General features: G+C 35.8%; 1 protein-coding gene across 1 annotated transcript in view; it reads right to left on the bottom strand.

Annotated features, from left to right (window-relative positions):
* Nucleotides 1-24416, bottom strand: part of LOC122805944 (vomeronasal type-2 receptor 26-like) — a 106064-nt gene that overhangs the window by 27891 nt on the left and 53757 nt on the right. The window contains exon 2 of the mRNA XM_044076189.1: nucleotides 20104-20996. Within this exon, the coding sequence (XP_043932124.1) occupies nucleotides 20104-20996 (893 nt within the window). The remainder of the gene's footprint in view (nucleotides 1-20103; nucleotides 20997-24416) is intronic.

The following is a 24416-nucleotide window of genomic DNA, read 5'->3' as shown; positions in this document are numbered from 1 at the left end:
TTATATCTACCTGATGCCTATAGCTACTGTAGCACATATATACCTGTTAATATGTCAACCTGGAATGCTATGGGGCAAGCTGTGACAGCTCTGGGTACATGAGTGGAGGGGACTCGTACATGTCAGGGTTACATATATGACTAACAAAGTGTACCCTGCACTAATGTTGTTTGAGTGTACTAATGGTATACTTGTACTGAATTTATATCTGTGCCCAAGGTTACTGGAAACAGTGATCACTAACCATGACAGCTTGACATTTGAGAGACATGTATCGGGAAAAGTGAATGGTGTATATACCTAACCTAAAATACAGATGAGACTCACCACAGCAAAAGTATAAAATCAATCCTTTAATGACTGCAGTAAATAGTAAGCGCTTTCACGTCCACATGATGCTTCCTCAGACTTTAAAAACCACACTAAAACACATCCATTTAAATAGTACTGGCTATAGATTTAACCCAATCACATTAAATCCATTAACAAAACTAATTAAAACATTTAAAGAAATATGCACTCAAGAATTCCTATATACTCATATATATATATATATATATATATATATATATATATATATATATATATATATATATATATATATATATATATATATATATATATGTGTGTGTGTGTGTCGAAAAACATATATACAAAAACATATATAAAATACAAAGATCTTAAAACACTAATATCAATGTAAAAAATCATGAATAAAACAATAAAATCAATGTGAATAAGGGTGTGTTGCTAGGAAAGGCTTTAGTCACCTTTTCATTTAATCCATGCCCCCTGTGACTTTGAAGTTTTAATATCCACCTATTCTCACTTTCCTCAGTGCAATTTCTAATATTACCTAGTCTATCAGTTTTATTTATTAATTCTAAAACATTGAATTTAAACTTGTGTGGTGTTCCTACATCTAGAACATGTCTGGCTAGTGCATTGCGGTCATCCTCCCTATTCATCGCATATGCATGCTCCCTGACACGTTCACAAAGGCTTCTATTAGTTTTGCCTATATAAAAAGACTGACTTGTCTGGAAAACAGCCAGATAAACTAAATCCCTAGATTTACAGTCAGCATAAAAATTAAATCTATACTCATGGCCTGTATCTGGATGTATAAAATAATTATTACAGGACATGTAGGGGCATTGACTGCATCATCTGCATGGAAAGGTACCTTGTCTAAGGGATAAAACAGGCTTTTCTTTATTGTCCTCATAACACAATAACCTCTTTAATGACTTAGTGTTTCTATATGAGAAACTAGGTTGTGTGCCTACTAGCTCTGCAATCCTATCATAGGGAGTTAGAATATCCCAGTTCTTAATAATATTAGTAACCTTCAAATTCTTGTTAGAATAGGGAATTACCATCATGTTCCTCTTCATTGGTTGGCCACTATTATTGGTGCTACCTATACTCCCTCTATTCCTATAGAGAAAGGGTTTCCTTTTACCTTGTTTCATGTCTGCATTAACTTGGCATACACTTGAAACCTCTTTCTTAGTATATCCCCTTGATGAAAAATTTCCAGCTAACATATCTTGCTTCATTTTGTAACTTTCATCATCAGTAGTAAATTGAGACTTTCTAAGGGTCTGGCTTTTTACAATATTATGATAAATATGTTGGGGATGCATACTACTGCAGTGTAGAATGCTATTCCTCCAACAAGATTTCCTGTATACTTCAGAGTGTACCATATTGCCTTCTTTAATAATTTGTGTATCCAAAAATTCTATCTTAGCATTAGAACTTTTAAATTCAAATCTCAGGAAGTCAGTAGTACCATTTATATAGTTAATGAACTCACCTAATTCCATTTCAGTACCAGCCCATGTAAAGAAAACATCGTCCACAAAATGCTTATAAAACTTCATTTGGTCGCTATATAAAGTGTTTGCCATAATGTAATTTGTCTCCCAATATGCTAACACAAGGTTGGAGGCATGTCTCACTTTTAAGGTAGTACCTAGAAGGTTGAGGGTGTTGAAAATGCTGGCCTTCGGTACTACCTATCCAGAACTGTTAACCAGATGGCAGAAGTTAAATTTGGAAATGAGTTATGGATACATTCATTTATTAATTGAACAGTATAAAGAAATAGAGAAGGTGTTAACACAAGAGATTGTGACTATGTAGAATGAGCTTAAGAATCTCGTTAATGCGGAAGAAAAGGCAGTGCTCATTTGAGACATCACGCTAAGACTTTCCGTTCTTGAAACCAAGCAATTGCTTGACAAGAAGAAGTTGGAGCGTGACTTAAATGATTTTTGCTTAGGTCAAGTCTTTTCATGGCCTAGAAATAATGCTGAGCATATCATGAATAATGTACATGGCACTCACAATGCCAACAGTAGAGTTGCCACGGCTCGTAGTACACCAACAGTTACATCCACTGTTGTGACATCAGCATTGTTCCCTATATCTATAGACTCACAGCAAACATCCACGCTCATTGATCCATCTTTGCGTGGTGATGTAACATCCGAGATTGCGATTCGATTGGACGCAGATCAAGGCCCATCTGGGCAGACTAGCAGTAGGGTAGTACTACCTATGGCGGGAGCTATGAGGAAGGAGGAGTGTTGTTTGAATAACATCAGCTCATCGAAAACTCTACAGGGAACCAATATGGCTTTTTAATTCCCTTTACCCATCCGACAGATGACCTCGGCCGGATGGTCACCACAGGGGCATGCCAGAAAAAGGAAAACATCAGGAGAAGCATACAAGTTCCAGAAAAATGTACTTCGTCCTATCAAGAAGACTTAGTAGTGAACATTTCTAACTATAATTTAACTGAAAGTGAGAGGTCCCTACTCAATCGAGGCCTCTCCTTTAAACTTTCTAAATCAGCAGATATAACTGATATTTTGGTGGACATTAGAATGTTTACCAGAAATGTTAGTTTGAGAACGTTATTTGGTGACAATGGTATGGGGAATAGGAATTCTTTTACTAAGCCTTCTACTTTTATTCCTCAAGGACATCCCCTATTAGTTACATTGGAGAGAGCCTGTGAACATGATTTAATTGAACTTTATAATTCATGTAGTAAACCAGATTTTTATAACATGACACATGATGAGTTTCTAGCTATTAAGAAACTACAAGATAATCACGATATAGTGTTCAGACAAGCAGATAAAGGTGGGGCCATTGTGGTCTTAGACCGTAATATGTATTTTGATGGGTCTACTTCAGTACACCGACACGCCAGAAGACCGACACTCAACAGAAGGAGATGAGAAGACCGAAGACTCAGATGACCGACAAGGTGAGATCCCGACGGACGAAACACCGACATGGGCAAGGTGTGAGCGCGACTCGGTAAGCGTGCGATAGAGTGAGGGATTTAGTGTTAGGGAGCGGGCAGGTAAGTGTGCGATAGTGAAGGACTGTAGTTTTAGGGGTGGGTTAAGTGAGTTAGGGTTAGGGTGCGGGTAGGGTAAGTGTGCGATAGTGACGGACTATATGTTTAAGGGTGGGTTAAGTGAGTTAGGGTTAGGGTGCAGGTAGGGTATGTGTGCAATAGTGACGGAGTGTAGGTTTAGGGGTGGGTTAAGTGAGTTAGGGTTAGGGTGCGGGTAGGGTAAGTGTGTGGTTATGTCGGACCTTAGGGTTAGGGTTTGGGTTAAGGTTAGTGCATGTATAGTTGTGTGTAATGTGTAGTTTACGTTTTGTGTGTCGGTGTTTTGGGTGTAGGTGTTATGGTGTTAGGTTTTGTGCGTTGTCGGTATTGTGTGTTGTCGGTCTTTTGGTGTCAGTGTTTTTGGTGTCGGCTTTGTGGCGTGTCGGTGTACTGAAGTAGACCCATTTTGATACTATGATTAATATGTTGGAAAACACTGAGACATATCAAATACTGAATAGTATGCAATTAAACAGATTGATCAAGAACATGCACTCTGAATTATATGATCTATTTTTATGTAATACTATCGACAGTGATCTATATAAGTACCTTCTAGTTGAGCAACCATTAGTTCCTACTTTCAGAGGACTTTCCAAAACACATAAAACTCTAGTCAACCCTCCAATGAGACCAATTGTTTCAGGTAGTGGGTGGCTAACAGAACCTGCTTCCATTTTTGTTGAAAAAACAGTTCAGGCCAATAGTTGACAGGAATGTGTTGATACTAAAAGATAGTCAAGAGTTCTTGGAGAGTTATGGTGTGTATGCATCTTCAACAACCAATCTAAGCAATGAGCTGCTAGTCACTTTGGACGTAGTTTCATTGCTTACCACAATTCTGAATGACACTGGAATGGAGTATGTAAGACTCATTTTAATTGAAGAAGGAATCTCCAAGAGTATAATCATTAGAATTTTCGCATTACTGGAACTAATATTGAATAATAATGTTTTTGCATATGATGGCACATACTATTTACAGAAAAAAGGGGTTGCCATGGGGCACCCCTTCTGCAAATTCATATGCTAACCTTGTGTTAGCATATTGGGAGACAAATTACATTATGGCAAACACTTTATATAGCGACCAAATTAAGTTTTATAAGCATTTTGTGGATGATGTTTTCTTTACATGGGGTGGTACTGAAATGGAATTATGTGAGTTCATTAACTATTTAAATGGTACTACTGACTTGCTGAGATTTGAATTTAAAAGTTCTAATGCTAAGATAAAATTTTTGGATACACAAATTATTAAAGAAGGCAATATGGAACACTCTGAAGTATATAGGAAATCTTGGTGGAGGAATAGCATTCTGCACCGCAGTAGTATGCATCCCCAACATATTTATCATAATATTATAAAAAGCCAAACCCTTAGAATGTCTTGATTTACTACTGATGATGAAAGTTACAAAATGAAGCAAGATATGTTAGCTGGAAATTTTTCATCAAGGGGATATACTAAGAAAGAGGTTGCAAGTGTATACCAAGTTAATGCTGACATGAGACAAGGTAAAGGGAAACCCTTTCTCTATAGGAATAGAGGGAGTATAGGTAGCACCAATAACAGTGGCCAACGAATGAAGAGGAACAGGATGGTAATTCCCTATTCTAACAAGAATTTGAAGGTTACTAATATTATTAGTAAGAACTTGGATATTCTAACTACTGATGATAGGATTGCAGAGCTAGTAGGCCCACAACCTAGTTTCTCATATAGAAACACTAAGTCATTAAAGAGGTTATTGTGTTATGAGGACAATAAAGAAAAGCCTGTTTTATCCCTTAGATAAGGTACCTTTCCATGCAGAGGATGCAATCAATGCCCCTACATGTCCTGTAATAATTATTTTATACATCCAGATACAGGCCATGAGTATAGATTTAATTTTTATGCTGACTGCAAATCTAGGGATTTAGTTTATCTGGCTGTTTGCCAGAGATGTCATTCTTTTTATATAGGCAAATAGAAGCCTTGGTGAACGTGTCAGGGAGCATGCATATGTGATCAATAGGGAGGACGACCGCAATGCACTAGCCAGACCTGTTCTAGATGCAGAAACACTACACAAGTTTAAATTCAATGTTTTAGAATTAATAAATAAAACTGATAGACTAGGTAATATTAGAAATTGCACTGAGGAAAGAGAATAGGTGGATATTAAAACTTCAGAGTCACAGGGGGCATGAATTAAATGAAAAGGTGACTGAAGCCTTTCCTAGCAGCACACCCCTATTCACATTGATTTTATTGTTTTATTCATGATTTTTTTTACATTGATATTAGTGTTTTAAGATCTTTGTATTTTATATATGTTTTTGTACATATGTTTTTTCGACTTATATATATGAGTATATAGGAATTCTGGAGTGCATATGTCTTTAAATGTTTTAATTAGTTTTGTTAATGGATTTAATGTGATTGGGTTAAATCTATAGCCAGTACTATTTAAATGGATGTGTTTTAGTGTGGTTTTTAAAGTCTGAGGAATCGTCATGTGGACGTGAAAATGCTTACTATTTACTGCAGTCATTAAATGATTAATTTTATACTTTTGCTGTGGTGAGTCTCATCTGTATTTTTGGATATTTGGTTTTGTTCTGAAGAGGTTCCCCATCCAGGACTGTTTGTTGGTTTTCTATATACCTATTCTGCTGTCCTTTGTAGGCATGGGGTCGGACACTGGAACATTTGTACACAGTTTATTAGTATACCCTTCATGCAGATAATACAAACATTTCTTTACCTGTCAGCTCTGTGGAGAAAATATCTGTTAACACTATCTGACTGTTTCTACAAATACTCAGGATTACTTGTGTGTAACTAGAAACACATCTTCATACCATTCCCTGGACACAAACCATGACTTGTGTGTGCAAACATTAACAACATATATCTATTTCTTATCACACTGAACTACTGGGGCACTAATGTCTGCTGCTTGACTGATTTGTTCCTAAAACTCACTTGGTTACACAGTGTAGCCTTGTAATATGAGTGGAGTGTCTCAGAAGACTGTAGTGACAATTGAACATACATGCCTGAGATTCATGCGTGATATAGAGTTAGTGAACTGTGTATTGATACTTTGAATGCAGGTGCACACATTTAACCCCAAGTGGATGCGAATAGGTGTAATCTGTACAGACCATGGGGCAAAGTGCTGGATTGCATACCTGACCCATATAGATTTGCACATCATATATTTGCAGTCTCCACCTATTACAGTCTCATACTTGCCTGCATCAGCATACCTACATTCAGGAATACATGTAGCTGAAATGCAAAGGTTAACACAAGACAATGCTGCAGGGAACACGCTATAATACATTACACATTACTATTCAAGGTTCAGATCTTAGTGCAGAACATATATCAATTCTCCTTGTACCTTGTCTTACAGCTCCTTATCTACAGTTTGGCATAACAGCTACTTAGCAGACAAACCTCAGTGACTTCATGCTCTCATAGCCATATTTGCTGTGTAGCACCTGTACACTTGTATTTCTTCAACAAAAGACCAGATTAAACACAACAGTTTCTGGGAATAAGCTTTATTTAGGGTGACATGACACAGTGCTTTATTAGATTCAAACATCTAAATTCAGTTGTACTGCATATCCTGTAGATGATGAATGTACGTCAGTTATTACTTTCAGAGAAGCAAGCAACAGTATAGTTTATTGGCAGATTCATTCCTACACAGTATTACTACAGTATTGGCTTCCTGTCATCAATAGTAGCTTGTTTGCTGCCTTCATCTATATTACGCAGTGCCTGGCATTAGTCACTTATATCAGTTTTGGTCTAACAGCACATTATTCAGTACACTCAGAACACAGTACACCTAATAGCAGTAGACAATTACACTTTTGTATTTATTGAACTATATATATATATATATATATATATATATATATATATATATATATATATATATATACATATTTATATATATTGCAAGTTAAATCTGTACTCACTACACTGTCGACATTCCTCACCAGTCATCCGGTGTGGGCTGCGATGTTATGAGCCCTCTCCTCTGCAGCTGTGTGTGTGTGTGTGGGGGGGGGGGTGACACACACCATTATGCATACCTGTCTATCAGATATTCATACTACAATTTGATAAAGCACCACTTCAAATACTTACAAAATTCTGAGGTTTTCTGAGCCCAAGTGTATTGGATCCATTAGGCCAAAGGAGCCCCCTTCCTCCATTTCAGGTTGTCATGATGGTGACGGACCTGCTCAGCAGTGTGGGGGATGCCAGTTGCATTAGTGAGCTCATGTCCCAGACAGTCACAGGGCTCAGACTTGTACTGTGAACCCTGGTACTGGCCCTGAAGCAGTCTGTCATCATGGTTCTTAACAATGAGCCCAGCCATGACCCTGGACTCTAATATGTCCCAGCACGGAGCCAAAAAGCATTATCCCTCTCCTGCACTTGCCATAGTTCCTTGAGAGATCAAACTCTAACAGGTTCTGACTGTATTCCCACCTATGCAGTTTAAATAAGGCTGTATTCCTGCCCTTTGCCATCATTGGACCATTTTCAAAAATCCTGAGAACAGCAGTGAGCAAACCCTCTAAGCTGAGTTAAGCAGTGCTTAAAGAGGAATTGTTGACCAGTGCTTAGCAGTGCACAAATCCACTTATCTGAGCTGAATACTACTTAGATACATACAGCACTATTGTAATTTATTGTTCATTAATGTTACTTCAATCTTAAGATACATCTGTTTTATTATATCTCCTAAACATATGCATTTCACTACATTATCTGTTTCTGTGACTTTAATGTATTGGACACTTGTGTGTAACTGGGGCTTTATACTCAGGTCTTCACTGCAAATGGGCTTCTGGTCAAGCTGGACCACCACTGTTAACATATTTCAGTGTATACAAAACAAATAAAAAACATTTACAACATTTCCCTATCACGTGTAAAAAGCTGAATGGTCAGGATTCAAACCTTGCACCTTATGTACAACAGCTGGCATCCTAACCATTCAGCCAGTGAGGCTCTGCTGTTAAGCTGCTGTATATACCTCTTATTTATGTTTAAGCATTGCTGAGCACCGTGCAATGCTGTGCAAACACACTTAGCTATGCTTAATCTTGACCTTTTCGACAAACATTAAAAGCATATGATTTCTATTTTTAGATGTCTGGCACGTGTTCCTTGCAAATGTTAATAACTACATCAATAAATAAAATTAAAATGAATATAAAATGCTTTCCCATGTAAAAGCTGAATGGCCTGTCCTGTTATTCAAACTGACTCTAACCACTCATCTAACTCAGTTGTGAAAATTTTAGCTATACATTTCTATATAACTTCTTGCTACATTTAAGCACTGCTAAGCAAAGTGCAGAGTCACACAGACCTCCTCAGCTATGCTTAAATTTTAAAGAAATAAAAATAAAAAAAGTATCCATCATTTACACATTAAACATTGCACTTCAATGTATTATAAAAGTGTCTGAGGACACTTTTTTTTTTGGTTTACTGCTGTACGGCATCTTCACAATCCAGAGGGTGTGTTATGCATACTGTAACAAACACCCTACATGACATTACTTCATGTTCAGGTCAGCCTCTCAACTGTACAGATTTGCACAATGTCCACATTTGTGCCTCATATTTTTGGTCCATTTTTCATAAATTTCTTTTTCTCTGGCAAATCACTGGTCAAATCATTACAGACTGCAGTTAGAAAATAATGACAGGCATTTGAGTTTCAGGCGACATATTCCAGAAAATCCATGCTATTGCAAAAGCTGTCATTCTATCAACTTTCTAAGTTTGTAAGAGGAATATTTAAAAAAAACTGTCCCTACTTTTGGGCTTTTCTCCCACTTTTATTAATGGTGTTGTCCAGAATTCTTGCTCCAAGAGATTGATAGGTATGTGTCCGAGGACACTTTTTTATTGTAGAGTGCCATACAAGACATTCACACTGCAGGGGGTGTGTTACAGTATCTGTAGCACACCCCTTGCATAACATTCACTTCCCATTCATCCTTTAAGTGTCTGAGGACACTTTCTTTATTGTAAAGTTCTGTATGGCACTTTCACAATGCAGGGGGTGTGTTACAGTACCTGTCACACATACCCTGCATTACATTCCCTTCCCATTCATCATTTCAGTGTACACAGACACTGTTTTATATTGTAAAGTGCCGAACAGCACTTTTGCAATGTAGGGGGTGTGTTACAGTACTTGTCACACACCCCCTGCATTACATTCCCTTCCCATTCATCATTTCAGTGTCTGAGGAAACAGTTTTCTATTGTAAAGTGTCGTACGGCATTTTGACAGTGCAGGGGGCATATTACAGATCTGCAAGCATTACTGTAACTTGCCCACTGCACTGTTTCAGTATCCATGTACACGGCTTTGTCTCAGTAGTTTGCCTTCATTAGTATGCAAGGCGCACTGTTGAGAGGGAGATGCGGACACGAACACCATTCACTCCATGTAAGAATAAAGCTATTCCTACATGGAGTTTATTAAATCCAGGCCAGGGTGTAAACAACATGTCATATGCAGATAGACTAAAACCCTATCCCTTTTTCTGTCTTCTACCGACTATTGAGGGGTGACCTATGCCTGACCTACAAGGCACTCGCAAATCCAACCCTGATGGAGCTGCTATACATCTGCAAGTCAAACAACAAAAGAGTCACCACACCTAGGGATCTAAACTTAGTCAGTGACTCAAACAAAACATGATAGAGAGACAGATATGTGTCAGAGATTACCCTTTCTTTGGAACAGGCTTCCTCTTCACATAAAGCAAAGCCTTTCAATAGCCCTCTTCAAAAGCAAGTTGGATCATTGGATGGGGATTCACAAATTCTCATGTTGGGTAGTGCCAGTGTCCCTTATGGACAAAGGCAATCTGTAAGAATCTTAAGACATAGGCATAAATCCATGCCATCCTCTTGCCCCTAGGGGTCATATATTGGGTAAAATCAGATTATATTGGCTAGGCTTGTAAAGGCTGTTAAGCTATTAGCCTAGTAATTTCTTATGAATTCATAAACCTTTGAATTTTAGAAGAAGTCAATTCAGGGCACATTGCAAGTGCTACAAAGAGCACTTTTTGGCAAACATCAAAGACTGAAACAATACTAATTTCAAGAACTTTAATCATACCCTGACTTAGGAATTCTATCCATTTCTGTCATTGTTTTAAAAACCCAAAAGACTTAAGAAATTAAACCCAGTCAAACAGCACTTTGTCAACTGCAGTATTTATTTTTTCCCTTGATATCTCTGTGCAGCATGCATTTCTCTGGTACTTTGCCAAATGCTATAGCTTGTTGTTAGCATATTTCTGATCAAAAAGCTAATTATAGTGTCCAAAAAATGTATGGGTTGTCAGAATTTCATATTAGAAAGTAGGCTTACATTTATAAAGCTTTAATGCAACTACTCCCTAGCACAAAGCTTGCATGTTACTTGTGTGAATATATTGGACTGTGTAACATTTAAGCCAGTAAAGAAACTGGCAAGTTAAAACAATGTCCTGTTTATTTAAATGTGGGAATATGTTACCCATACTGAGAAGGCAGCTTGGTAAAGTGTAGATAAGTATGTTGAAAAAATGAAAAGCTCACTTATTTCCATAATTAGCTATATATATATATATGTATATATATGGATCCTCTTCAGTTTACCGAAACGCCACAACGCCGAAACACAAATCACCGACACCAAAAGGCCGACAACACAAAATACCGACAATACACACAACCATACATGCACTAACTGTAAACCAAACCCTAACCCTAAGGTCCGACACAACCGCACACTTAACCTACCCACACCCTAACCCTAACTCACTTAACCCACTCCTAAACCCACAGTCCGTCACTTTAGCACACACACCCTACCTGCACCCTAACCCTAACTCACTTAACCCACCCTTAAACATATATTCCGTCACTATCGCACACTTACCCTACCCGCACCCTAACCCTAACTCACTTAACCCGCCCCTAAAACTACAGTCCTTCACTATCGCACACTTACCTGTCCGCTCCTAACACTAAATCCTCACTCTATCGCATTAACTTACCGAGTCCGGGTTCTCGCCTTGTCGGTCATCTGCGTTGTCGGTCCTTTGGTGTCAGTGATTTGTGTTTCTTGTATGCGTTGTAAACTGAAGGGATCCATATATATATATATATATATATATATATATATATATATATATATATATATGTATATATATATATATATATATATATATATATATATATATATATATATATATATGTATATATATATATATATATATATATATATATATATGTATATAAATATATATATTCCAATGTAGTGACTTTCTGATAGTGAGAGAGATTAACTGTTGAAATGCAATAAGCTGTATCAATGTGCTGCAGACATACTTACTCAACAGTGCCATGATTCAAATGTCATTGTGGGATGTATTTGTGTACCGATCATGTTTTAAATGTTAACATCTATGAATATTTCAGTGTGAAATAAAACAGTAAGTGTTAGTAAAGAGGAACAGATGGGAATTTTATTTTTTCTTACAATATGTAAAATAAGAATTTATGAAAGGTGTGTGGCTATTTTATGTTACTTTTGAGGAACACTAGAAAACGGACGTCCAAACAAGTTCAACACCAAAAACACCAAAAGGAACACAAATAAGAGCAGCCAAACTGGATTTTTTTCAAATTTTCTTTACTGCAATTCTGGTACCTCGGCCTTCACCTTCACATGGAATATCATTACATTGCTTAGACCAGTATATATACACCCATTTAATTCACAGTGATTAAACAATTATTCAATAATACAATAAATCAATTACTCATTCAATTTAATGCCAACAATATCATTTTATACAATTCTATCAAATATATAAATATAATACTTATTTTAATCAAATTTCCAAATTCATTCCACTGGGAAACAGAGTCCTATAATTAATAATAAATCTGGATTCCATATCTAATAACTTACGTTGAAAATTAATATTTGCTTCCCCTCCCTCATAAGGTTTAGCCAAAATGCTAAACTTAAAATCAATACATTCACCCCCATGAAATTGATGAAAATGACTAGCCACGGGACTATCCAGTCTGCTATTTCTAACATCTCCTAAATGTTCCATTATTCTTTGTTTAACCCTACGTTTGGTTTGTCCTATGTACCATTTTTGATCTTCACAATTCCATCCAATAATGTATATAACCCCAAAGAAGTTACAATCAAAATGATCTAGCGCTTGATATAACACCCCATTGATTTTTTGACCATCCAAATTAATAATTTTGTTATAAACTTTACATTTTCCACAAGCAAAGGTACCTGCATTACCCACTCTTTCTCTTTTACCCTTGCTCCTAACTAGTTCTTCCAAATTTTTACATCTGGAATAAGAGAAAATGATATTATTTGGTATTATATTTTTCAAAAATTCATCATTAATAATGATGGGCCACATATTCACAAAAATATTTTATCCATTTGCATAACACTGATCTGATTGTTATATAATGATTCATTGACTCTCTTCCTTTTATACTTATCACAACGTCCATTATTTTTGATGTTTAATGTTTTTTCAACCTTAAATCTATGTGTTTGAATATTGTCCCATGAATAACCTCTGTCACTTAACTTTTGACAGATAGTATCAAATTCTCTTGGAATATTAATAACTTCAGAAGTATTTTCCGCTATTCGTTTGAATTCTCCCAAGGGTAATGAATTAATCAAATGAACACTATGCATGCTTGTAGCATGCAAAAAATTATTCACTGCTGTGCTCTTATGGAAAGGCTTATGTTCAATTTCTCCATTTGAACCAACATAAAATTGTACATCCAAAAATTGGATGGTATTTGTGTTTACTATATAAGTAAAATCTAAGCCACATGGATTTGACCTTAAACTGAAAATGAACTTATCAAAATCATTGGGGTTTCCTCTACACAAAAATAAAAGATCATCTATAAATCTCTTATAAATTAATACATTATTTTGAAAAAACTTGTTTGTATACATGAACAAATTTTCAAAATAACCCATGAAAATGATAGCATAGGACGGTGCGAAGCTAGCACCCATTGCAGTTCCTTCTTTTTGTAAAAAATACCTTTTGTCAAATTCAAATACATTGTGTTTAAGGCAAAATTCCAAAAGTGAAATTATGTAATGAGTCCTAGGTCCTTCCCCTAATAGAGTGTATATAGCCTCCAAACCCCACCTAGTGGAAATAGATGTATACAAGGAAACTACATCTACACTAGCCCAATAGTAGTTGTCTTGCCAGATTATCCCCCTGAAATTGTCACAAACTTCTTTAGTGTTTTTGACATGTGAATGAATTCTTTTCAAATGTTGTTTAAGAACAGAATCCAAAAAAATACCAACATTTTGTAAGAATGCCCCCTTCCTGAAACTATTGGGCGTCCTGGTGGATTTTCCAAATCCTTGTGTATTTTTGGTAAGATGAAAAACCTTGCATTGTTTGGACTTTTTATGAATAACTTTCTAACATCCTCTGGGAAAAAAATCCTAGCCTTTCACCTCTTTCCAAAAGCTCAAATAAAGCATCGTTATATTCTGTTTTAGGATTTGTGGATAAAGAAACATACACATTTCTATCTGACAACAAGTTTAAGGCTATAGAATTGTATCTTACTTTACTGAACACAACCCAATTGCCTCCCTTGTCTGATTCCAAAAAAATAAAATCATCACTCATCCTTCTTATTTCAAACAGGGCTTGCCATTCTTCTCTACACAAATTATATTTCTTCATTTATTTTTTAGATAAAAGATACTTTTGAGGAACCAGTTTATTTTTTATCTTAATTTAGTTGTGTTAGTAAAGAAAAACAAATAAGAGTTTTACTTTTATCATGCTAGTGACACAATTTTTATACAGAAAATTGATCTTTTTTCCTTGAATATGGATATTATTTATTAATGAAAGTTGTTCGGTAAGAAAATAATAAATACCATTTTCTTTGTAAATTATTGAGTAATGTCATTACTACATCAACAAGCCTATAATATAACAGTAAAATAACAGATTACATATTGTTAAATTAATAGACTGACTAATCTTCTGTACAATGAAGGTTAATATCGCACAACTCGCATTTCAACAATTATAAACAGCAGCACTAAATCATAAAATGTTTGATTTGCCATATTTTGTTTGAACTCTGAGTTTCTTCGGTATACAGTGACACTATATTCTGGATATACGTTACCAAAGATTTTTTAAACAACTTTTCCATATATCCTCAGTTTATTTTGAAAGGCCGATTGAGTAAGCAGAATCCATTTAGAGACATATTTGCAATCATGATTTTATTTATGTGATACAGATAATATACCCGTTTGTATGTATTTTTGAAATAGTGGCAAAGAAATGGGAAAGCAGTCTGTTCTTTCCTACAGTATGACCCTTGTGCTTTTCTTTATAAATTAATTTTTATACTAAATTACAGTAAGATGTATTCACCGTGCTTCCTAAATGACAAAGAGATGAGTCATTCACCTGCGCTGCTAACTACATAGATTTTAGATTGAACGCAGAGTGCTTGAGCAATCAGATGTGAAAGACAAGGATGATTTGGCCAATGGCATATAATACTGATAGGAGTGGGAAGACCAGCTGTAGCTATATCTAATGGAAGGCCAATGGCATATAATCCTGATAGGAATGGAAGGACCAGCTGTAACTATATCTAATGGGACCAAAGGTAGTGATAAAGCATTAAGTGGAGGAAGCATGCTGGGCATTCTGTATAGAGTGCGTAAATATGCATGTTGGTTTTGTTGACACGTCAGACAATTATGAAGTGCAATTTCACTTTTGTCATCTACTACATTCGTCAGCTTGCATGCATAAATGCTGAGTGCCTTTAATGATGGGTAAGTGATTGTGGAGTTGGTGTGTTTAAATAAGCAGGTTAAGCTGCCACCATAAATGCTGTCTTTTCCCAACTTGTGCCTTAAACAGTCACAAATATAAAGCTGTTTTCCTGGAATTTCCAATTGCAGATCCCTTTCCACTGAAGATGATGAAGTGCTGCACATTCAATGCTTTGAGATAATCTATGTGATGGCCAGCTATTGTCATTCTCATATTGTGCTGGGTTCTTATTTTGGGTACTGAGGTTAAGCAGTAAACTGCAATACAGATGGAAGAAAGAGACAAGAAACCAAGCTGCAGCTAAAAGCAGTTTAATAAAAAATAATATTTAAAAAAAACTTTAACAAGACATAAAATCAGATACTTACAAATGACATCAGCTTATTTATCTTGCAAACATACAAAAACCCACATCTAACAATGTGCAGTTGCATCTTCTTGGCCAAGGCAATGTCTGTATCAAGCAGTCAATTAAATAATTGAAATAAATCAAGCCACATTCAAGCTGGCCACTTGAACCCTGGTGCATCAATTCAGGCAGTACTTACTAAACTCGAGCCCTGACAGCAAATATCAGGGAGGGTCAGTTTACTAAGCAAGTGTTGTGGTATTTATAAACAAGTCTTATTGACTGACATACAATCACAGTTTGAGCTGGTAATTTCTGGAATCTTATAACTGCTGAGCTGATACTTTTTGGAAATTTTATGACATTAATCACAAATAGTATGTAATTTCTTGATTTATCAGAAACATTTAAAAGGAAAATCATGTTTTATTTTTTAACATACTAGCTTCCTCACTCTAGTAAAAAATTTGGAGCTTCCTCACTCTATTAGTCAGTGCCTTTTTATGTAAACAGACATTGGGCTTGTTTGTGAAATATGTCTGTTTCATATCTAAATGTAAAACTCTGATTAATTAATGTAGGATTATTAAAATTGTGCACACTAATAGTCATATCATAACAGGCCAACAAGCATGGCGTTTATCTAATTAATGAGGATATATACTGTCATGTCATTGGTACTCACTTTGCTGTTTAATGCCCAGCCTAGGGAGATGGCCATTGTTTTGAATTCTATAAACTAACTTTATAATGGTACCATTATCTTTACATATTGTGATCATAGTTTGATGTGCATTTCTCAAAGTCCTGCTCCAACACAATTTGTCCTTGTTGAGTAACTTGCTGAAAGTAGGGATGAATTAAAGCTGTGCATTTTAATGTATGCATTAGGTCAATATAGGCTTTCCTAGCCAACTGCATTTTCCTTGCATATACTGTTGAATCTTGCATATTGATAAACTAATCTGTGTTCTGCTTTTTCAAAAATCTGGGTCGACACAGTAGTTTTAGCAGGAATTATATCAATACACAATGTATGTTGATGGAGTTAGTTTTGTTAAATAATATCTTTATGCATGATGGAGTTGTTTATCATCAATGGGCTGGGGTAGCTATGGGTACTCCATGTGCCAGCACTTATGCCAACATAGTCATGGCACACTGGGAGGAAACCTTGGCACACACAAATGAACAATATGCTAGATATAAATCGAGTTGTTACTGTTTTGTGTATGATATGTTTTTCATATGGAGAGGTTTAGAATACAACCTTATAGAGTGAATAGAATATTTACAGGGAACTACATCTTTTTTTTAAATTTTCTCTACATTAATCAACCATTGAAATAGATTTTCTACATGTTAAACTTATGTTGGTTGATATGCAACTAATAACTATCCCTTTATGAAAAAATGTAAGAGAAATAAATTACTTGAAAAAGTAGTATGCACCCCTAATATATTTTTAAAAATATATTGAGAGGGCATGCTGTACCGATATCCAGGTTAACTAACGATGACACTATTTATTCTGAACAGGAACAAGAGAAACGGCCTTTATTTTCACAAAGAGGGTATAGTATATGTTTATGTTAAGAAACCATTGAGAGTGTTAGAGAACAAAGGCAGGTAATTGGACAACCATACTTTTCACATGGATCCATCCAAAGAAAGAAGAATAGGATAAATGTTGATCATAATATATGTAGGATGTGTATTCCCTACACTTCATATAATAAAGCAATTATGGATATTCTACATAGGAATTGGCATATTTTGACTATCAGTGAGAAAGTGAAGGATGTGGTAGGTGATAAACCAACAGTTACATATAAGAATATGCGATCACTCAAGAGACGTTTATGTGATAAGATAGGAACACCAGTGAAAAATGTTAGGCAGAGTAGAACAGGTACATATAGTTGCAACAGATGTAATTATTGTAGCTATATATATGCAACTCAAGTTTTTATTCATCCTGAGATATTGAGAGAATTTAAGTTCTCATGCTCTGCCAATTGTAGTACAAGTAATGCTGTCTATCTGGCCGTTTGCACACAATGCCCTAAGTTTTATGTAGGAAAAAGTAATCAACAGTTAAAATATATAATCAGAGAGCACTTGTATTATACACAAATAGAAGATACAAGAAGTGCACTGGCCAAACATACTATACAGGCAGGAAGGAAACATATGTTTCAGTTTACTGTGATGCAAGTTATATATCCAGATATAAGGATGAGAGATATCAAGAATACTACCGAAAAAGCTGAACAAAAATGGATAATACAGCTACAAGCCGATAAAAGTTTTGGGTTAAATGATTCCTTTAGCTTGAAACCTTTTCTAAAAGACAGAAAGCTGATACATTAATCATTTGCTGATTATTTATATATTATATTTTTTATATGTTTTTCGTGTTTTAACATAGATTATATATTTCTAATAGTATGAGTAAGCTATATACATATAACAAGTGTTTATAGTTTGATTGTATAGTTATTTAAAATGTTCTTAGTTCTATGTATTTAGCTTTTTAGTCAGGTTTTAAGTGAAGGATGTGGACACTGATTGATATGTCGTTGCTAAGACAATTGATTTAATGATTACTAGAACCTGCAAAAGGTTTTTACTTTAAATAGGTGATAACTGTGGTTGATGTTTTGACAGTCTGAGGAAGCATGGTGGATCCATGTGAAAGCGCTTACTGACCTACTTTGTATTTTCTTTTTGTTTTTTTGTCAATATTAAAGTTTTATCCAGCCTAAGCCGTGTTGCTGTATTTATGGATTTTTTATTTGTATTTTCCAAAAATCTGTTTAGCCTTTTCTAAGACATCTATGTCTAAAAATGTTGATGCATATGCTCTTTATATTTTTTGTTGTTTACTAACTTTCTGAGTAAGTTCACTAACTGTTTGATATAAATTGTTTTCAGAAACATTCATCTGGATGCAAATACTCCAACTTTAACTTTTTTCTTTTCATTAATTTTAAATAAGCTAAGGCTTTAAAGGAGACATTTCACTTATCATTTTTGTTACAGAATCTCTCAGAGCACTTGTAAGCAATTTAGTACTCTTATCAGATTCATTTGTTATACCTTTTTCTTTTATTTCCCACAAATATAAATAACAGTAGTTATTTCTCTCTTCCTGTATTCCTTAGTACATCCCACATCTGACACCAAGTTGTGTTGGGTTCTTATTTTGGTTTCCGAGGTTAATTGGTAAACCACAATGCAAGTAAACCAAAAAGCCCAGGTTAGAAGAAGCCAAAACGTATGTACTGCAGATCTTCGCACTATCAAAAAAATATGTCTCTATGTATTCCTAAGAAGGAAACGCCAAATGCTGATAGTCTTATGGAATTGTAGTGCAAATACTCACAGAACCACGCACTATGCAGATGTAAGAATGGGTTGAGACACCACCAAAAAAACTGTAAAAAAACATAAAAACAGTTACTTATAAAAGATGGCAGCTTATTGATTTTGCAAGCTATGTGAGGGACCCTCTACTAACTATATATAGTTGCATCTGCTTAGCAATGGCAGCCTGTGTATCAGCATTCAATTAATTAATTAAATCAAATCAAACTAGGTTCAAGCTGGCAACTTGCATCCTGGTGCATGAATTCAGGCTGTGGTTATTAAACGTGAGTCCTAACAGCAAATATCAAGGAGGGTTAACTACGCATGTGTCATGGTTTTTACAGACAAATCATATCTTCTTGTGCATAATCACAATTTGACCTGGTACATTCTGGAACCTCACAACTGCTGAACTGATATTGTTGGAAATCTTATGACAATAAACCAAAATAGTGCATAAGTTCCTTAGTTGGCTGAAATATTTACAAGGAACGTCTTGTTAGTTTTAGTTCAGCTGTGCACAATAGCTTCTCTGATCTGTTAGACAGTTTCTAAAACATATCCTTGCACAGCATGGTAACTTTTCCTTCCAGGCATTTGGTTTAAAATGGCACAAGCTTCAGCTACTTGCAAGATATGTCTGTCTCATATATTTTACAGCTTGCAAACTTTAATTAGTGCAGAATGATTATTACAAACATGCTCACTAATAATCATATCATAATAGAACAACAAATGTAATAGTTACCTAATTAATGCAAATTTATACTGTTATGTCTTTGCTACTCATGTTGCTATTTAATGCCCATCCATGAGGGAACCAAACCAATAAAATGGGGCTAAATGAATGGAACCTACACGCACACGCACACGCACACACTTGCACACACACAATCCATATACACATTGTGACTTTTGAATTTAACTTAGATTGTAGAAGTCTGTTCTGAGGCAATTAACATTTTTCTATAGGACGAGAGACTTTGAGAATATGCAACACTCAGCTTACCTTCTGTGTCACAGAACCTTTAGTATTTAAGTCAGATCTCAGTAGAATGATGTAGCATTTTGGGAAGAAGATACAGCTTAGTAACCCAACTCCTGAGGACAAAATAGCAAATATCTCCACAGCAACTACATATTTACCTTTAGTGCTCATATATGCTGGTATGAATGATAACCAGACACTTACAAATATTAGCATACTAAATGTAATAAACTTGGCTTCATTATATCTATCAGGCAGTTTTCGTACTAGAAAAGCAATGATAAAGCATACAATGGCCAGCAGTCCAAGGTATCCTAGCATGCAATAAAACATTGTAATAGATCCCTCATTGCATTCTATTATAATTTTGTCCTTGTAAGTGTTCAGGTTTTTATCTAGATAAGGTGATGATGTTCCAAACCAAGCAGAACAGATACAGACCTGTAAAGAACAACAGAAGAGGCTTATAAAACCTGGTGTCTTGGAACCTACCCACCTTTGTTGGAAACTCCCTGGCCTTGTTGCACTAAATACAATTGCAACAGTGATGGTTTTAGCCAAAATAGAAGAGATACAAACTGAAAATGTTATTCCAAATGCAGATTGCCTGACAATGCAGCTTGAATTGCTTGGCATTCCAATAAATATTAAAGAACAAAGAAAGCATAGAATAAGAGCAATGAGGAGAAAGTAGCTGAGGTTCCGGTTGTTTGCTTTCACTATAGGAGTGTCACGATATACAATAAATATTGATAATATTAAAGCAGGAATAGTGGAAAGGAAAATGATGACAGATGTTAGTGTGGCACCCAGAGGATCTTCGTATGAGAGATACTCGACCAGCTTTTTGTGGCAGATAATTCTTTCCTCATCAGACCATGAGTCTTCTGGGCACTTCACACACTCTGCAGCATCTTACAGTAAAAAAGAAAAAAAAAAAACACTATAAAGAATGACACGATGATGCTTACAGTATATTTGGTGTTTAGTCAGTTTTATGGTTACTATTTCCCAGATGAGAGGATCAATAACAGCCAACAGTATGCAGTCCTTCTGCACCTAGGAGCTGGTTGTTTTTTACTTGCTCCATATTACAGTGTGTTCTGCTTTGAACCGTGCTAATATTGTGTCTTAAACCTGTCTAGCTCCTTTCTGGTGTGAAAAGAAACTGCTGTTCTTTGTTTTTAGTTTAAATTACTGTTACAACAGAAAAATTAAAACAAACTGAAATAGATAAAACAAAATCCACGTCAGCAGAACCAGCAGCAAAAAGTCCAATGTTAAGTGTTTTATTAACATCCACTTTTCATTCAAAAAAAACTGAACTTCTTCAGACAGACATCAAAAGGTAGAAAATGTAAAAAACTCCTTAAATACACAATTAACAACACATGATACATTTGAATGGACCAACCAACTGGTTGAAACTCACTGACATCAATGTGTGGGAAAAAGCTGATCTCAAAACTTCTTAAAGTACTACTGCATACAACAGTCAAATCCATGGAAAATGTGTTTTAAAACCAAAACAAAGTGTAAATATGTATGAACATAATATTTAAAATGTTTAAAACCAAAAAATGTAGTATATAAAACCTTTTTAATGACAAAAGGTAAAAAGTAAAAAATAGTAAGTGAAAAATACTCATAATAACATTACCTCTGCATGCTTCTGTTTCAAAATGCAAGCTAGACTTACTCTGTCATTGAGACCTGGAAGTCCATAAGAACAGAGTTTCAGCTGCCATATCACTTCTAGGCGCTCTAATAATAGTTGAAAAGGACCCCCCCCCCGATGTCAAAGGAAACCTGTCCTAACACCCTAAAAGTAAAACTATGCTGAGGGTGGTCATTAACATGTTTCGCCAAAGCATTTTCACACTTGTTTTTCCTAATACAGTATAAATGCTCATAGATTCTTTCATTAAAACTTCTGTCAGTCTTGCCCACATAAAATGCTGGGCAAGACTGGCAGCAAGCCAAATAAACAACCGATCGAGATTTACAGTTGAATCTACCAACAGTGGAGAAAGAAGACCCAGCAATTTTAAAGCTTGAACCAGTGGCAATATGCCTACACATGTTACAACTCTCACATTTGAAAGTGCCCTCTGTTCTAACACGAGTGTCCTTTTTTGTTTCTAATATCCGTTTGCCTAGGTTTATATATAGGAGGGGTGACAACCTCAAAGTGCCAAACTTAGCTTGTAAGGCATCATCAGACAAGAAAATACTCCAGTTCTTGACAACCACCTCCTTAATTAGGTGAATCTCAGCACTGTAATTAGTGATGAAAGAGATAGAAGTGTCAACTTTCTTGCTGTCTAAAAAGACTTCAGGCATAACTGGAGATGGATGTTCTAGTGAACAACTTGTGAATGAACTACTTTGTAAAATAGGTTTATAAACACCCCCATGCCTTTTAGTCTGGACCTCAGTGACCAGGTCATGAATAAACTTGTCTGGGTAACCTCTATGTAGGAACAATCCCTTAATGAACTCACATTCTTTTAAAAATAGTTCATCGTCAGTTACCATTCGAGCAGCGCGCACAAGTTGCCCCTTGACTACCCCTCTTTTCTGGTGCCCAGGATGGGCACTGGTGAAGTGTAACATGGTATTAGAGTAAGAACTCTTCCGAAATATTTTAGCCTTAAAGCTACCAGCAGAAATGTCTTTATATAAGTCTACATCCAGATAAGAAATTCTAGAATCAGACTCTACAAATGTGAACTTCAAAAAAGATGTGCTGGAGTTGAGATAGTCCATAAAGGTTCTCACATCATTAATTGAACCTTCCATCAGTATAAAGATGTCATCCAAAAATCTGGTGTAAAAATCAATTTTGAACTGACCGTTGTAATTGCCAAGCACATATCTGTGTTCCCATTCGGCCATAACCATGTTGGCAAAACTGGCCCCTACTGGTGAGCCCATGGCTACACCAGTCTTCTGTAAATATATCTCTCCCCCCAAATGTTACAAAGTTGTACCTCAAAATGACATCTAACAATTCCTGCACCAATCTGATTTCTACACTGCTAGCACTGTGATGCAATAAACGGTCAGTGACCCAGTCTATCCCTGTAGCATGAGGAATAGATGTATAGAGGTCTTTTACATCTATTGTCAAAAATCTATGGCCTCTCTTGAATTCTAAAGCACCTATGGCTTTCAAAAAAGCCCAAGAATCTTTACAAATGTGTGTTTCCTTTTCAACATATTTTTTCAATATGTTGTCCACATACTTGGCTATCGGGTAAGTGATAGAACCCCTAGTGTTGACCAATAGCCTCACGGGGGGGGGGGGTTGTACACATCTTTATGGATCTTGGGCAATCCAAAAACTGTTGGAATCTTAGGGAACGAAACAGTCAAATATTTCAACACATCTTGTTCTATAACATTTTCTAAAAACAAGTCATTCAAGAAAACATGGATGCACCTATATGCTGCATTCAATTCATTAATGCTGGATAGTGTATAAGCATCCTGCAATAACATGTGGATGAGGCAGTTTTCATGATGACAAGTGTCCATTAGTACTAAACCACCCCCCTTGTCCGGTTTAAGGATCCTGACAGGTAAACTTTTTAAAGTATCCAACAAGTCTACTTTGTCATCAGACAAGTTTTTGTTCACAAATGTCCTAGAACAGTTAACCAAGCATCTAATTTCAGTTTCACACAAGTGTTCAAATAAAAAAAGTAAAGGATGGATCGGGGGGTTGAATGTACTTGGGACTCTCAAAGTTTTTGTTGTCTAAAGAAGTGTTACCAAAAATTGACAATAAATTCAACCTACGTATAAACAACTTCAAATCAAGTAGTGTGTGTGCTAAGTTAAAATGTCTCCATGGAACAAAGGTAAGACCTTTTGAAAATAAATCAGACATCTCCTTAGTAATTATAAAACTCGAATAGTTTACTAGGCCTACTGGAGCTAGCTGTCTGCCTCATAACCTCATTAGTTAGGTTAATAGGAGCACCTAGACTGTCGCCAACACTCTGAGAATGGGGGGGGGGGGGATGCATTTAGTTCGTTGTATGCATCTATGTCTCTTTTCAGTTTTTTCATTTTCATCTCCATGTTACGAGATATCTGTTGGTCTACTTTTTTTATTTGAACACAACTTCCTTTTACTGAAGCAAAAATAAATGACCTTGTATGGTCGAATTCTGAGATTCTTTTCTTTAAAGTCTCCAGATTTTTCAAAGTGTTTTTGATAAAGTGCTTATATTCTCCCTCATTTTGTCACTCTGATTTTAAACATGTTTCACAGCAGTTTCCCACATTCCTCTTGGAAGTGGGAAGAGCAGTGTGCTGTTTGTTAT

This window comes from Protopterus annectens, chromosome 7.part0 (genome assembly GCF_019279795.1).
Source record: "Protopterus annectens isolate FY-2018-M chromosome 7.part0, PAN1.0, whole genome shotgun sequence".
Taxonomy (NCBI): Eukaryota; Metazoa; Chordata; order Ceratodontiformes; family Protopteridae; genus Protopterus; species Protopterus annectens.
Note: the sequence above shows the minus strand (reverse complement) of the source record. Positions and strands in the feature narration are given on the sequence as shown.